The sequence below is a fragment of the Rutidosis leptorrhynchoides genome, chromosome 8 (assembly GCF_046630445.1).
Source record: "Rutidosis leptorrhynchoides isolate AG116_Rl617_1_P2 chromosome 8, CSIRO_AGI_Rlap_v1, whole genome shotgun sequence".
Taxonomy (NCBI): Eukaryota; Viridiplantae; Streptophyta; class Magnoliopsida; order Asterales; family Asteraceae; genus Rutidosis; species Rutidosis leptorrhynchoides.
In genome coordinates this window covers 38310518-38327139 of record NC_092340.1, presented here as the reverse complement: position 1 = coordinate 38327139, position 16622 = coordinate 38310518, and the positions used below count along the sequence as shown (strand labels likewise).

Sequence of the window (16622 nt, the reverse complement as noted above, 5' to 3'; positions counted from 1 at the left end):
AACAAACTAGTAGCAAGTCTAGTCTTCTTCTCGGGTGGGCACTCGGTCATGCGAAAACAACCTTCAACATCGGAGATCCAAGCCACATTTTTCATGGGGTCGGGATCCCCGTGAAAGTGAGGAGGCTTAGTCGCCAAGAAGTTCTTATAGCTAAACTCCAACTCGCCCACATTTTGAGGTCTAGGAAACCTCTTTTCCACTTCTTCTTTAACGGCATTAGTCATCCGTTCTTGAATCATATCAACAATTTGTTCCGAAACCGACTCTTCGAATATTTGTTTAACCCTTCATGAGAAAACCGAAACATAGTTTTCTAAAGCGGTCTCGATCTTGGTAGTCATCTCATCTTCCTCTACATGAGAGGGACCACCATTGCCATTCGTATTCGTTCCTTTTCACGTCTTCATTCTAAAGATTAAAAACGGATTAGACATCACCAACAATTTAATACACATATATACCTATGCATATGACCGCACACACACCACATCTAGCTCGATACTTGTCGCACATCCTTGCTTGACTTGACTTGCAACCATAATAGTGCTCGCGACTCACTATTATGCTCACATGCCGTGCCATGCTCAAACGTATCATAATCATCTTGCTCGATGTTCAAAACGATATCACACGATTAGTAACATCATAACATAGCATAGTTGTCCACTTATGCATCAAAGAACTAGCCAAACCCCGCACTGACCCGTAGTCCTACAAGTCCCGCATATAATTCCACAACACAAAAGTCTAAGTCTAGGCACCTATCTCAAGTCAGATAAATCCCTTAGACCATGCTCTGATACCACTTGTAACGACCCAACCCGTAAACCAACCAAAACTGCGAAATAAAAAAAAATTCGAAGCAGGCCTGCCCAGGCTGGGTGCGCGGCGCGCACCCCTACCTGTGCGCTGCGCGCACAGGGCCTGGCAGCCCGCTGTCCAAAATGTTCCGTTTTCGTAAAAAGATCTAACACTTCCCATCATTTTTAGGCGAAATGCTTTTCACATCATATTAGTATAAGTAAAACAAGCACGAATCAATGATAAAACGAGTTTTACATTGCGGGGCCCACATATGCCCAAAATGCCATTAAGTACGAAATACGAGTTTCGACCACAAAAAAGTTTAATTGCCAAACGTCACTAGAGCATGGTGTTTGGGGTTAAACTACCCAAATCTTGGTCGAACTTCCAAAAAGCTAAAACCCCCGAGGCGCCACTAGTCCAAGCGAATACCTTTTCCTTTAACCAAGCCGGATCCTAAAAAGGTAAACAACGAGAGGGTAAGCTAACGCTTAGTGAATGCAATAATTATACATATACATATATAATACACCTACTTGCAAGCACTTACACAATTACCTCATACACGCTAGCAATTTACATAGCATACCATCGCAAGTATAACTCTAAACCCTTCAAGATCACAAGCTAGCACCACAATAGCATATATATAACCCGAATGATATAATATACGACAATACAACGCATAATTAAGGTTAACCAACACACAAGGGAATGGTACTTCGAATTTCCCATCGGTGTTCATAACAACCGTTAGTGTACAACGAAATATATCACTAACCCCGAGGTGACACGGACAACGAAATATCCGTTCAAGCAATCGTTAGTGTACAACGAAATATATCACTAACTCTTGGGCAATTTGGACAACGAAATATCCATCGTTAGTGTACAATGAAATATATCACTAACTCTTGGTGGTATAAACAACATATACCCCGGCCCCTTCCCCGCCCTACAAATAGATACATTATATACACACATGTATAATCATTCCACTCACCTTGTCGACTTGGCGAGATTTCCAATAACACTTGTAACTTCAAAGCGAGTCACCTAACACAATTAATTCTCAATTAATTCACATAATAAGTTGGACTTTCCACCAACTAGACCCACTAGTGTATTTATGACCCATTTGCACTATAAACACTCATTAGAGGTCAATACTCCCAACTAATCACTAAAAGCTAGCGATTAAGGTTCTAAGAATTCCATCAACACATAAATAGGGTGTTTTCATACATAATTTAACCCACTAGGTCAAACCTACCCATTTGACCCATTTCAAGTCCACCATGAACCCTAGCACCAATTTTATTAACAACACAAGTAAGCTAGTGAATAACTAACCATTATAGACTCAATAACACCAATTATTACCTTGAAACCCTAGGTTAGTCATCCTTGAGTCCTAATGACTCAATCTTACCCAAAACCCCCAAAATCACCATTAATGGGTTTTGTGTTCATCACTAACCCAAGTTCTAACCTTTAAACAAATTAAATCAAGGAAATCAAAATTAGAACTTACCAACACAACCAAATTGTAGCTAGCGAGGAGATGAACAACTTTATAACCCAAGCTAAGACCCGAAACTAGCTCCTTCTTCCTTTACTTGAGCTTTACCTCTCTAAATTTTGGGTTTCTCTTACTAGAATTAAAGTAGGATGAAAATGGTTGTTGAAAGTGGAGTTATGACTCACCCAAATCACTGATCTGTGACCTTAACTCGTCCCCAAGTGAAATTACCTCAATACCCTTCCAAAATATCTGATTAAAAGAAAAAGAACCCGGCTACAGTAGTAGTGCGCGACGCGCTCCTTTAAGGGTGCGCGACGCGCACTATGGTCTGAACAGATTCTGATCACAGTTTAATTACACACAGTTCCCCTCGCTTTATGTACACTATATACACTTCTGTACGATAATAACTAGGGTGTTACAGTGAGTTCATTTGATTCCCTTTTACTCTTTACATTTTTGGGACTGAGAATACATGCGCTGCTTTTACAACTGCTTTATTAATTGCTTTTGAAATATATTTTGAACTGCGAATACATGAAATGCTTTTATAAATGTTTGACGAGATAGACACAAGCAAAACATTCCTCGAATGAATTATTATGCAGACAGAAGTTCTGCGGATTATTATTGAATTATGTGGACATGATAATTGCCACCATTGAATTATGTGGACATGATAATTGCCACCATTGAATTATGTGGACATGATAATTGCCACCATTGAATTATGTGGACATGATAATTGCCACCAATTGAAGTGAATGTTATGTATCGAGAGAATGATTTTATACACAGGTTATGTGTATTTATTTTTGTGCACGAGATATGTGTACGGTTACTAAGATTTATGAAAGATGATTTCGTACACGAGAAAGGTGTACTGTATTTAAAAGATATCGCATGTATATTACAGGTGGGTATAGGATTCGGGCCCATTTGTACCATGCAGGATTTAAATCTTGTGGTCTATCAAAATGATGAATTTTGTTGTTTTATGATTAACTTATGAACTCACCAACCTTTTGGTTGACACTTTAAAGCATGTTTATTCTCAGGTATGAAAGAAATCTTCCGCTGTGCATTTGCTCATATTACATGGAGTCGTTCAAGGCATATAGAGGTCAGAACCTCGCAATGGGACCAACTGTTGAAGACTTTGTCCAGATGGATTAGGACGGGTCCTTTCAGTTGGTATCAGAGCGGTGGTCTTAGCGAACCAGGTCTTGCATTAGTGTGTCTAACTGATAGTTGTTTAGATGCATTAGTGAGTCTGGACTTCGACCGTGTCTGCATGTCAAAAGTTTTGCTTATCATTTCCTGTCGAAAATTACCTGCTTATCATTCTTAGGGAATCACTTGCTTATCATTCTTAATCTAGATATATATTACTGCCTGGATTGCATGAATAGTGTACAGACAAAAATTCATATCTTAGCGTATCTATTACTGTAGACTTTGCCTGACAGCTTCCGTAGATTCCTCAGTAACTTATGGGATTTTAGTATAATATATGCATATGTAAATTATGTATTGCAGGGTACTAATCTACATCCTACAATCTATTTCTTATCGAAAATCCTTCATCTGATCGTACGAGATGAATCCCTCAACCAGTTCGAATTCCTCGGATTTCGACAGCTATTCCGATATGGAGTTTCACCTAAGCTCCGAAAGCAGTGTCACCAGAATGAATCAACTAATCATCCATCCCTAATTCATCTGATGAGTCCGTAGTCAACTTAATCAATGGAGACGAGAAGAAGGTGATCCTTTCCACCAACTGAATTCACCTCTTGGCGAATAACCTGAAGCACATACCGGAGAAGCAATCCAAAACACCATTTTTGCCAGAATAGCTAGAAATGATTACGTAATATCTACAGTTCTACATCTTATTCATCCGCTCGTCCGAACCGACAATCATCCCGGAATAATGAAAGAAGTCAACGAGCTTCACGCTCGAGTAATCAATTTGGAAAATATGGTGCAAAACTTACCAGCTTCAACAACAGCACCGGCAACACCAGTACCACCAACAACAGCATCCGCAGCACAATCCTCAACACTACACGCCTCAAATTCACAGTCTGTACCTCTTGCATAATCATCATACTACATGATGTCCTGCCTCGATTATCTTCGTTCTACATGACGTTCTACATCATTTATCTTCGTTCAACATGGCAATTATATAATCGCTAATGTCTTAGAGATTATATATTATTATTCTAACGGTAAATCAAATGAGTTTAATATCATATTAACTCATTAAATTCATGATTACATCCGAAGAAAATATATATGTACATATGTTTTCATAAAGATTGTAATTAAAAAAAAAATTTCTTTCGTACAAACTGTTAATGGTGAAAATATTTTAACGGGTAGGTAATACCCGAAAAATATTTAGATTTCACATTAACAAGTTACACTGTACATTCTTCAAATTTGAATCAACAATCATTTACTATTCTACTTACATCCACATATATACGTATCTGTTCACCGTAGAATAACTATTTTCATTCAATTTCACATTCGGATTTTGACATATCAGAATCCAACAAGTGGCATAATGAAGAAAACATTTGATAAAATAAAATTTGTTAGAAACATACAAATTAATTATGAGGAATTTTGTTAAGAATCCACGCCAACTGTTCCTAGCTAACTGATTACATTTTATTTATCGCAGTTTATTTATCGCAATTTAATTATCGCAATTTTATTTATCGTCATTTAATTTCTGTTATTTACTTTACGCACTTTATTTATCGTCATTTAATTTCTGTTATATATTTTACGCACTTTAAATATCGGGACACGTATACAAGGTTTTGACATATCATATCGACACATCTATATATATTATTTGGAATCACCATAGACACTTTATATGCAGTAATGATCGAGTTCTCTATACAGAGTTGAGGTTGATTCTCAAATAATATATAGTTTGAGTTGTGATCGAGTCTGAGACATGTACACGGGTCACGATACGTGTTAATTAATTCGAATATTATATACTAAACTATATATGAATTATTAGACTGTTAACTGTGACTATGGACTATCGACTGTGGACGAATAATATTGGACAATTAAAATGAATTAAAATACTGATTATAACATATGATACTAAATAATTCTTCAAGTTTGCCACTTGATTTCATCTTAAACCTCATTTGTATCTTGACGATTCCAATCTGCGTTCAAACTTTCATGATTCTTGAAAACACCCCAATCGAGAGGATGAACCAACCGCACTTTATCTACGGAAGAAAAGATTGATGCATATAGTATGCACCTGAAAACTCTCGGAACCTGAATAAATGTTTAACCCGTATCTGTGCTAGCTCATTTGGCGTTGTTATTACCGAAAATAATTTTTGCAATCCCTTTCAAAGTAGTCAATTTTGTCACAGCTCCAGCAAGTCAATTTCGACTTTTCGTTCGAAACAACCTTATTATAACCTTGATAAATATACGTGCTCTTTTATTATTACCGGGGAACCTTTTATATTCCACCATATTATCAGCAGATGTACCAGCAACCTCGTCACTCCTAGGTTTAAATCTCTCCGACAAATTACTATATTTATCTATTGAAGTCTCATCATGTACTCATCCGCATCTTGTAACAAGAATTGCCATACCAATTACCGGAAATCAGCAAATCTGTATTGTGAGTCTCGTAACGTTTCCACAACAACAGTTATATGTATCTATATAACATTTATCTCTTAGAACTATGATCTTCCATTCTGAAATTATGAAAAGCACCCAGTCTGCGAATTAATACTCTGTATTTTGAAAAATTGAATGAAGCAACAAAAACTGTAAACGACCTCAACAATCAAAAGTTGATGATAAAGAATTGTATGTTGGCAAGGCTCAGAAAAAGTTTGAAACTAAAAAACTGATTGAGCAAACTACGAAGGAGTCTCTGAGCAAATCACAAGGACTAAACTTGTACATTAAGAATTCTGATGATTCTGTATCTGATGAAATCTTTAGTGAATACCTTGCTTCTGACTCCAAACTCTTGCGGACAAATTTTCTTCACCATCCTTCGATATTAGAAATTCCAAGATATCATCGTATCTTTCATTATAAATATCCTCCATATTTCTAAAGATATTTTTATAACTATTCTTATCTGAAATCATTAATCACTTCGTGCTATCAGTGTTACATCATATAGAAACTGTTAGTTTCTATATTCTGTAAACTTTCGAGCTTAAAATATGAATGTTATTGAAGTAATGTTGGGAATTGATGCATGAGTTAGTATAATATAATGACACTTGATCAACGTGATTATATTACAGTAAGTCATGCTGAGTTTCTAAAATAGAAACGTGATGACTTACAGATCATAACGTCATCATGTGCCATGTACACGACTCTTACATTTTAACAGATCTCTAAACATATCAAGAACATATTTTCTTGATAGTTCTATCTTTTCTCTTGAATTCTGATAATTTAACCAATCAAGATCGTACTATTACAATCTCTCTCTTAGAACATTAGTTATGTTCATTCGAAACTCCATACATAAGAATTCTGGATCATTAATCGCTTAACTTAAAGTCGGGAAGAGAAAACAAAAGTGTGAATTAAGAAAGAAAGTATAGGAGTGTGGGAACAAGGAAACAAAAGGGGTGGATTTATAGTGAAATATCCGACAGAGAAAATCGAGACAGATCATCGCATTTAATTAAAGATCCTAATTTCCTTAAATCCCGAAGAATCAAATCTTATTTAGATTTCAAAGATTTCTTTTAAAATTCCTTGAATTCCAAAATTCAACCGCTACCACGTGAAAAGTTAAGACGAATCTTTGATTCCTAATTTCACTCTTTTGTGATAGCTTCAATCGTACTCTTCACATAATCGAATTATTTTATCCTTAATACTCAATGGTGATAAAACTCTAATTTCCAACTCATATGAGTCATGAAAACATATTTATTGTTAGCCATGACCACCCCAATCAAATTTCGGGACGAAATTTCTTTAACGGGTAGGTACTGTGACGACCCGAAAATTTCCGATCAAATTTAAACTTAATCTTTATAATATTTCGACACGATAAGCAAAGTCTGTAATGTTGAGTCTCAAAAATTTTGAACTATTTCATATATTCAATTACACTTCGACGGTTCCCGACGATTCACGAACAATTGCTTGTAAATAAATATGTATATATTTAAATATATATATAAATAATAATTTGAAATATATTATATTGGAATTAACTATGTAAAATAAAACAATATATAATAATTATTATTTAAAAACATATATATATATATATATATATATATATATATATATATATATATATATATATATATATATATATATAAAAGGTATATTTAATATATAAATATAATTTCGAAATTTATTTAGTAAACAATAGTAACACTCATTTATCATTCGATCGTCACTAAATAAATTTAATTTAAAATTTTGAGATTTTTCGAACACTTTTATACGCTATTGTTTATCAACGAAGTACGAAATAATACTCTAATAAAACAGTCGGTAATGTCAGACAATTTAAATTCACATGATTCATCTTGATCACTAGTAAACCATGAGTCAACTGATTGATTAATGATTAAAGTAAAAATTACTAAGTATTTGTTTGATTCTTTCCATTTACTAGTATGATATATACATAAACAATGATAGTTATGGGATCACTCATTCAATCACATTCAATAACCAAATTATAGACTCTATTACTCTTCTTGATTGGAACTGTGCTTAATTTTTACTTCCAATATGAATTATATATTTAACATATACATACATCATGTTGAAAACAAAACCACAAAACCCCACCACTTTAATTATTCGTTCCTTTCTGTTACATGTTTCAATCATCAATTACATCTATCTACTTCTCTACATATACATAATTATATATGCAGAACACATATAACATGTACTCAACCCATCGATCTATTCTATATATATCTATACATACTTGACACTTTTCTCATCACCTTGATCAACCATCGTGACCATCTTGCATCACCTTTAAAACCTACCATCGTGATCCACCATCGGTCACCTATCACCAACCATAAACCCCACCTCAATTGAACCACCATAGCTTGTAAGTTACTGTTTTCGATCGTCAACACTTGAAACCACACCAACTACATTTTTGCTATTGCTGTTATTCCACCTTCTGCTGCAGTTTCATTTCCATTTCTGTTGGACACCAAACAGACACCATCTACAATCTATTTTGTTTCTATTCCCATTCCAGCTACAAACAAAACTCATTAAGGTAACTAACACCACTCGCTCCTACTAACTGTTTCTATTATGTATCTGTTCTGTCCAAGATAAACGACCCAAAACACCATCAAATGATGCTGTTGTGCTACCGTTTTCCTGTCAAAACCATCACCATCTTTTCACGACAATCACCTTCCCAATTCTTGTCTTTCTTCATGAACCTTAAAACCATCACAAACATCCATTCTTCAACACCTTCCCTGCTACTACTTTGATTCTGTTTCATAATGAAACTACCTGCAATCATCATAAATAAACAAACACCCTTAGGTGCAAATTCAATATCCACTGTATTGTTTTATAAATTGTGGCAGCTATCAACCAAGACCATCCGGGTTAACACCTATCACAAAATTTAACTACAGAGGTTATTTTTTTCCCACATATCACAACAACAATTATAACTGCAATCCCTAATTCACATTCATTCATATCTATAATATATTCAAAATATTAAACCAATCCATTCATGTTTGTTACCACAAATTGAATTTGACTCTGTTCTTTATATATGAACCCTACACTTCGTGCTCAATTTTTTTTGTGTATTAACAACAACTAAAATTATTACATTTTAGCAGATTCATTATTAAAAATTTGAAGACCACCATGAACGAAATTAAATGGTGAACTTTTGATCAAGCCCGATTTAGATCACGATTTCTTCTCAAAAGAGGTTCCAAATCAATCATCTAACCCTCGTGGATTATTTTCATAACTATAAACATCGAATATCATTCGAAATTTAATCACGAAATTTAGTTGACTTTTTATTTCGAATTTTGACTAACAAATTTGAGTTGAAAATAACGAGTTGGGATCTATTAAATTCCAGAAAGAATCATGAAAATTATTCTAAGAGATCTGAAAGTTTACCTTTCGCTAAATCGTTTTAATTCAGTCTGAGACTAAAATCTTGATTTACAAGCTCAAGCGAAGAAACCGATTAAATCGAAGAAGGATTTGTTGATGTTTGCTGTTTGATCGATCATTTGATTGAAGAACCGAAAGCCCCATGAACAGTGGTGTTCATGCGTTCTTGACCCTTCTATCCTCGATCCACTTTTGGAGCCGATAACAGAAACACACACGGAGTACAATTTGACCTGCTAACCGGATATATGTACTGGACCCTTGTTTAATTGATTTGATTGGGCCGGTTGTACCATTGGACTAGTTAAGAGACTGTTGGGCCGATTGTGTTGCTTGGGCTGTTAACGGACTGGATGCAGAAACAAACAACTGATTGGTATATTTATTATATTTAGTATATTATTATTATTATTACATTTATTATTATTATTATTATTATTATTATTATTATTATTATTATTATTATTATTATTATTATTATTATTATTATTATTATTAACATTATTATGAGGGTTATGAATATTATTAAGTATCATAAATACATAGATTAAAGATTTTGAATAATATTATTTTGTCATTATTATTATTATTAGTAATATCATTATTAGTATTAAAATAAGTATTATCATTTATTATTATTATTATTATTATTATTATTATTATTATTATTATTATTATTATTATTATTATTATTATTATTATTATTATTATTATTATTATTATTATTATTATTATTATTATTATTATTATTATTATTATTATTATTATTATTATTATTATTATAAAAATAATACATTTTATTATTATTATCATTAATATTATTATTACTATCATTATTAAAATTTTTATATATTTTATCATTATTATCATTTTTAATATCAATATTAACATTATTATTATTATTATTATTATTATTATTATTATTATTATTATTATTATTATTATTATTATTATTATTGTTATTATTATTATTATTATTATTATTATTATTATTATTATTATAAGTATCATTATTATTAATATTATTCCTGTTATTAAGATTATACGAATAAATATTTATTTATATAAAACTATACTTAATACATAACTATATTAATATTACATATAACAAATTATTGAGTTTTGATATAATACCAAATTACAAACATATATAGATTAATATAACTATATGTATAAATATTAATTAGTTTACAAAATAAATATATATAACATACAACTAAAAATATAAAATATAAATTTATTCTATTACAATTATATGTGTTAATATATATACTTGATATAGGTTCGTGAATCCGAGGCCAACCCTGCATTGTCCAATATAGTCATATGTATTTTTACTACACAATACATTATGTGAGTTCATTTGATTCGCTTTTACTCTTTACATTTTTGGGACTGAGAATACATGCGCTGTTTTTACAACTGCTTTATTAATTGCTTTTGAAATATATTTTGAACTGCGAATACATGAAATGCTTTTATAAATGTTTGACGAGATAGACACAAGCAAAACATTCCTCGAATGAATTATTATGCAGACAGAAGTTCTGTGGATTATTATTGAATTATGTGGACATGATAATTGCCACTATTGAATTATGTGGACATGATAATTGCCACCATTGAATTATGTGGACATGATAATTGCCACCATTGAATTATGTGGACATGATAATTGCCACCAATTGAAGTGAATGTTATGTATCGAGAGAATGATTTTATACACAGGTTATGTGTATGTTATTTTTGTGCACGAGATATGTATACGGTTACTAAGATTTATGAAAGATGATTTCGTACACGAGAAAGGTGTACTGTATTTAAAAGATATCGCATGTACATTACAGGTGGGTATAGGATTCGGACCCATTTGTATCATGCAGGATTTAAATCTTGTGGTCTATCAAAATGATGAATTTTATTGTTTTATGATAAACTTATGAACTCACCAACCTTTTGGTTGACATTTTAAAGCATGTTTATTCTCAGGTATGAAAGAAATCTTCCGCTGTGCATTTGCTCATATTACATGGAGTCGTTCAAGGCATATAGAGGTCAGAACCTCGCAATGGGACCAACTGTTGAAGACTTTGTCCAGATGGATTAGGACGGATCCTTTCACACTGTACCGAATAGTTTGAACCCGGAAAACCTCGTAACTTTAACTTATAAAATGTTACTTTATTAAATTGTAAATTATTTGCTTTTCGAAAAAAAATTGTAAATTATTTGTACCACTGAGCCTTTGACGAAGTAGTATGGAGTCTCGAAAAAGAATCTCGTGTCTCCGATACGAGTCTCATCAGAGGTTTACGTCCCCGAAAAGGAATCCCGTGTTTCGGGTTCGGATTGACGGGTTTCCTCTGGCAAATGTTGTGGATGTGAACAGGTGGGTGGTATTCGACATCGCGTCTGAACCCCATCAGTTACTACTTACATACTTTTCTAAAAATATAAATTATTTGTATAAAAATAAATTACTTAAAAGTCTTCTTTTTTATTTTTATTTCTTGGTATAGCAAGGAGAGTCAGGTACTGAAAATGACAACAAACAATCAGCGGGATTAATTTGACCTTTATGAATCTAAAAGAAACCCACTTTTTCCGCATGAGTTACTCGATATCGTTGAATTATGTTTTATTAGTTATATAAGTCTTATCCTTTTTTTTTTTGTTTTTTTTGTTTTTTTTTACGATGAACCCCCTAGCGACGAGCCATAATGGCTTCCCTCTAGTTGGTAAACCCTGGGTAAACGGCAAGCCAGGCCTCCACCGCTACCAGGTAAAGCATCCTCTAGTCAATCAGTCACTAAATGGGACTCGCCCCAAGGTATTTTGCCTTGAAGGGAATCGAACCCGTGACCTCTTGCTTCATTGGAAGTCCTGGTGGTCATCCAGGCTATTGTCTGCATATATAACTACTATATATATAACTACTATATACTACTATATTGTCTTATCCATTTATTGTCTGTATATATAACTACTATATACTACTCCATTATTACTTCATTTCCCATTGAGATTGAAGTAATAATGGACACCAATACGTCACAGAAAGATGTTGAAGGCCAAAACTGCAACAACCAACTTAAGGCTGTTGTAATTGTGAAATCGAAACATAATAATCGAGGCGGATGGACTACCTTCCCTTTCATACTCGGTTTGTTATTATATTCAACTCGAAAAAATCTGTAGACTAAACGAGCATTTCATTTATATACATTACTTATTTATTTATATTGATACAATATATACTTATATGGTAACAATGATAACTATTAAATATATACATAAACGAGTGAAACTCGAGCGGAGCTCAAGCTTGTATATTTTCAACTAAGTTCAGTTCGAGCTTAATATACTATGCTCTAAACAAGCTGAGCTCGAGCCTAGTAAAATTTGAGCTTGACTCAGGTCATTTACACCAATAGACGTAATTATATAGACGGCCCACGATGATTAGCTACTCTCATTTTGCTAGAACAAATTATAATTTTTGGTGGTTATGATGCAGGATGCATGTTAGCTCTAACCTTGGCATCATGAGGGTGGGTAGGAAACCTGATTGTGTACCTTATCACCGAGTACAACGTTAAAAGCATCGACGCCACTCAAATCAACAACATCGTCCTCGGTTGCTTCTTTTTATTTCCACTCGTTGCAGCTATCATTTCCGACTCGTTCTATTGCCCCTTCATTGTCATCACAGTCTTCTCTATAGTTTCACTCCTGGTAATTTACATACACAATCATATACTCTCTCCGTCCCATTTTTATTAATTACGGAGTATTTATTTACTTCCATAAATAAATAAGAATAATGAGCTAAAGTTCTTTTTATACCCTTAAATGTATATACGTAAAACTACGCCTGGCAATTGAGACTCATACTCTTAAATTTGGGCAATTGGGTCAAGCTTTCGGGTCAACTTGATCTTAAGAAAAATTAGGCCTCACAATGTAAACCAAAACCTAGAAAATGTTCAATAGGTTTCCTTCCAACCTATTGGGTCCTTACAAAATATAAAAGAACATGTCAAATGAGTATCAATTCCTAAAGCTTAATAAATATGGATAAGTGTAATGGGTCTTGTGAATGAGTCAAATAGGTGGAACATAAAGATCATAACAAGTTTCATTCGTCAAACGTAATCATAAATGTAAAATTCAAATGTAGAAGTATAAATGTAAACGTAAAACGTAATCATAAATGTAAAATATATGATCCTTTTGGAATCATCTAACTGATTTGACCCATGACCCGTTTTGACCCGTTACCCAACCCGACCCATTTGGACCCGTTTAAAAATCTTACCCGTTTGACCATGACCCATTTCAACCCAAAACTGTTTTGACCCGTTACCCAAATGACCCGACCTGACTCGTTTGCCAAGTACACGTAAAAAAGGTAAAATCAGAAGTTAACAAAAAGTAAACTGTATGTTTTTGTTTTGTGTGGAGACAATATAATTGGGACGGAAGGAGTAGTAAGTTGATTCGATCAATGTCTTTTTTATAAGAAAAATGATTGAAATCATTTCAGGGCTTGTCGTTAATGACATTAACAGCTTCATTTCCTTCATTAAGACCTTCACCATGTACCAACACGTCTCTACCATGCGAGTCTCCAACGCATTACCAATACGGAGTTCTGTATGCAACGTTAGGATTAGCATGCTTAGGATTTGGGGGCACGCGTTTCACAACTGCAACAATGGGAGCTGATCAGTTTGACGATCCTAAAAGTATTGGAATCTATTTCAATTGGTACTATTGTGTTATGTACGTTGCTAGTGCGATTAGTTCAACTGCCATTATTTATGTTCAAGATAATGTGAGTTGGACTTTAGGATTTGGGATCACAGTTGCTACCAACCTAGTTGCATTGATCCTGTTCTTGTCAGGAATGAAATTTTACCGACGAATGAAACCTAAAGGGAGTCCTTTTACTAGCATTGCTCAAGTTATCGTTGCAGCTGTGAGGAAGAGGAGGGTTTCGTCAAGAGTTGGCCAAGTGTATAACTATGATGTCGACGATAAATCTAGCACAGCCCCATCAGATAGTTTTAGGTACAACCACAAAATTTCATCAACTCAAAAAACTTGTTCCTATATATGTAGCTATGTTTATATATTTTATTTCGTTGACAAAATATCGTTGATGTGTTTGTATCGTATTACATTCATGGTCCTGTACCTTTTTTTCGTCAAGAATGATCCCTGTGGTCTGCACTTGAATCACAGGCCCTGTGGTTTGGTTATTTCCATCAAGGATGGTCCCTGTGGATTGCACCACACTACCACGTGGATGGGTGATTCAAGTACAAACCACATGACCATGTTTGACAGAGGAAAAAAAACAGGGACCACCGATGATTGAAGTGTAGACCACATGGACCACCGGTGATTCACGTGCAAACCACAGGACCACCGGTGATTCAAGTGCAAACCACATGAACCATCCTTGACGGAAAAATAGTACAGGGACCACGAGTGTAATCCGATACAAACTAGAGGGACCATTCGTGATATTTTGTCTATATTGTTCCAACTAATTTCTCATCAACATGATCACCATGTAGGTTCTTAAACCGCGGGGCCCTAAAGATTGAATCTGATGGTCCAAAATCAAGATCATGGAGCCTAAGTACTGTACAAGAAGTTGAAGATTTAAAAACCTTAATAAAAATAATGCCACTATGGTCTTCAAGTGTTTTGTTGAGTGGTCTTGTTGGCATGTTTAATAACTTCACCATTCTTCAAGCTTTAACAATGGATAGACACTTATTTGGTTCAAGCTTCAAAATCCCTGCTGCATCTTTCTTATTTTTCAACACTTTAGCAACAAGTATCTCATTACTCATCCTTGACCGTTTGATTCATCCTATGTGGCGTAAGCTAATTGGTCGACCTTTAACACCTCTCCAACAAATTGGAATTGGTCATGTACTCAATGCTTTGGCATTGGTAGCATCTGCAATAATTGAGATCCAAAGATTACACGTGGCCAAATCCCATAATCTGATTGGGTTAAACGATGGCAGGACAACTATTGTACCGTTGGCCGCAATGTGGCTTGTGGTGCCTTTAGCAATTTTAGGAACAAGTGAAGGTTTCCTTTTTCCGGGCCAAATTTTGTTGTACTATCAAGAATTTCCGACGTCTTTGCGTGGTACTTCGACTGCTATGATATCGTTGTTGGTTGCAGTCGGATTTTATTTGAGTACAGGGATTACGAGTTTGATTAGAAAAAGTACTAGTTGGTTGATGGATGACTTGAATGAGGGTAGATTGGATATAGTGTACTGGATGTTAGCCGCAATAGGATTAGTGAATTTTGGATATTTTCTTATTTGTGCTAAAATGTTTAAGCATAAACTTGACAAACATGATCAAAGTTTGGACAATGTTGCAAGTTCTTGAAAAAGTTTCTTGATTTTATTCACTCAAATGTTGTAGTAAACTTTTGGATCTTTCATAACAAGTTAACGACTTTATAAGTATGTGAGAAGAATTATATTTTAAAATTTCAAATGCGAACTAAATATCGTTGTCGAATGAAAATGAGAATTCATTTCCATCAAGAAAGGCCCAACTTGACTACCTTACAAGGCCCAACTTGAACCCGTCACAAGAGGCCCATCATGTAAACACTTTTTACTCGGCATTCTAAAGACGACTTGGTATTTTTATTTATTTAATTTTTTTTTTTTTGTGGTAAGCGAGGAAACCCTCCTATGAACGAGCACATTGGCTCCCTCATAGAAGGTAAAACCTCGGGTAATCAAGCCCCCCGAGCGCGAGACCTGGTACCGGGTGAATTGCGCATTATGCGCACCCTCTAGTCACACTATAAAGGATTTTTCTAATTTAACATTAAAGGTACGGAAATGTTTTACGTGTGATCAATCAAATTGATAATTTTAATATGCAAGTTCTGATTTATAATTTAATCCCTATTTTTTATTTTTATTTTTTATTTTTATTTTTTATTTTTTTTTTGTAAACCCAAATTAAATTAACTAAACCAATACGAGCTAACTCTCACATATTGGGTGGGGATTCAAGTTTAATGAAAGTTGAAATGTGTCGA

At 33.9% G+C, this 16622-nt stretch overlaps 1 protein-coding gene across 1 annotated transcript; it reads left to right on the top strand.

Moving 5' to 3' along the window:
- The first annotated feature begins 12539 nt into the window (after positions 1-12539).
- Positions 12540-15996, top strand: LOC139863042 (protein NRT1/ PTR FAMILY 2.7-like). The gene is made up of 4 exons (XM_071851690.1): positions 12540-12689; positions 13044-13261; positions 14073-14599; positions 15112-15996. The coding sequence occupies exons 3-4, from the start codon at positions 14085-14087 to the stop codon at positions 15950-15952; spliced, it is 1356 nt and encodes a 451-aa protein (XP_071707791.1). The 5' UTR covers positions 12540-12689; positions 13044-13261; positions 14073-14084; the 3' UTR covers positions 15953-15996.
- Positions 15997-16622: the final 626 nt, after the last annotated feature.

What these genes read in the sequence shown, in the direction of transcription:
- LOC139863042 (XM_071851690.1), top strand. Translation starts at nt 14,085, where the DNA reads ATGACATTAACAGCTTCATTTCCTTCATTAAGACCTTCACCATGTACC. An exon ending in GCCCCATCAGATAGTTTTAG is followed by an intron (nt 14,600 to 15,111) that starts GTACAACCACAA and finishes ATCACCATGTAG; the next exon opens with GTTCTTAAACCGCGGGGCCC.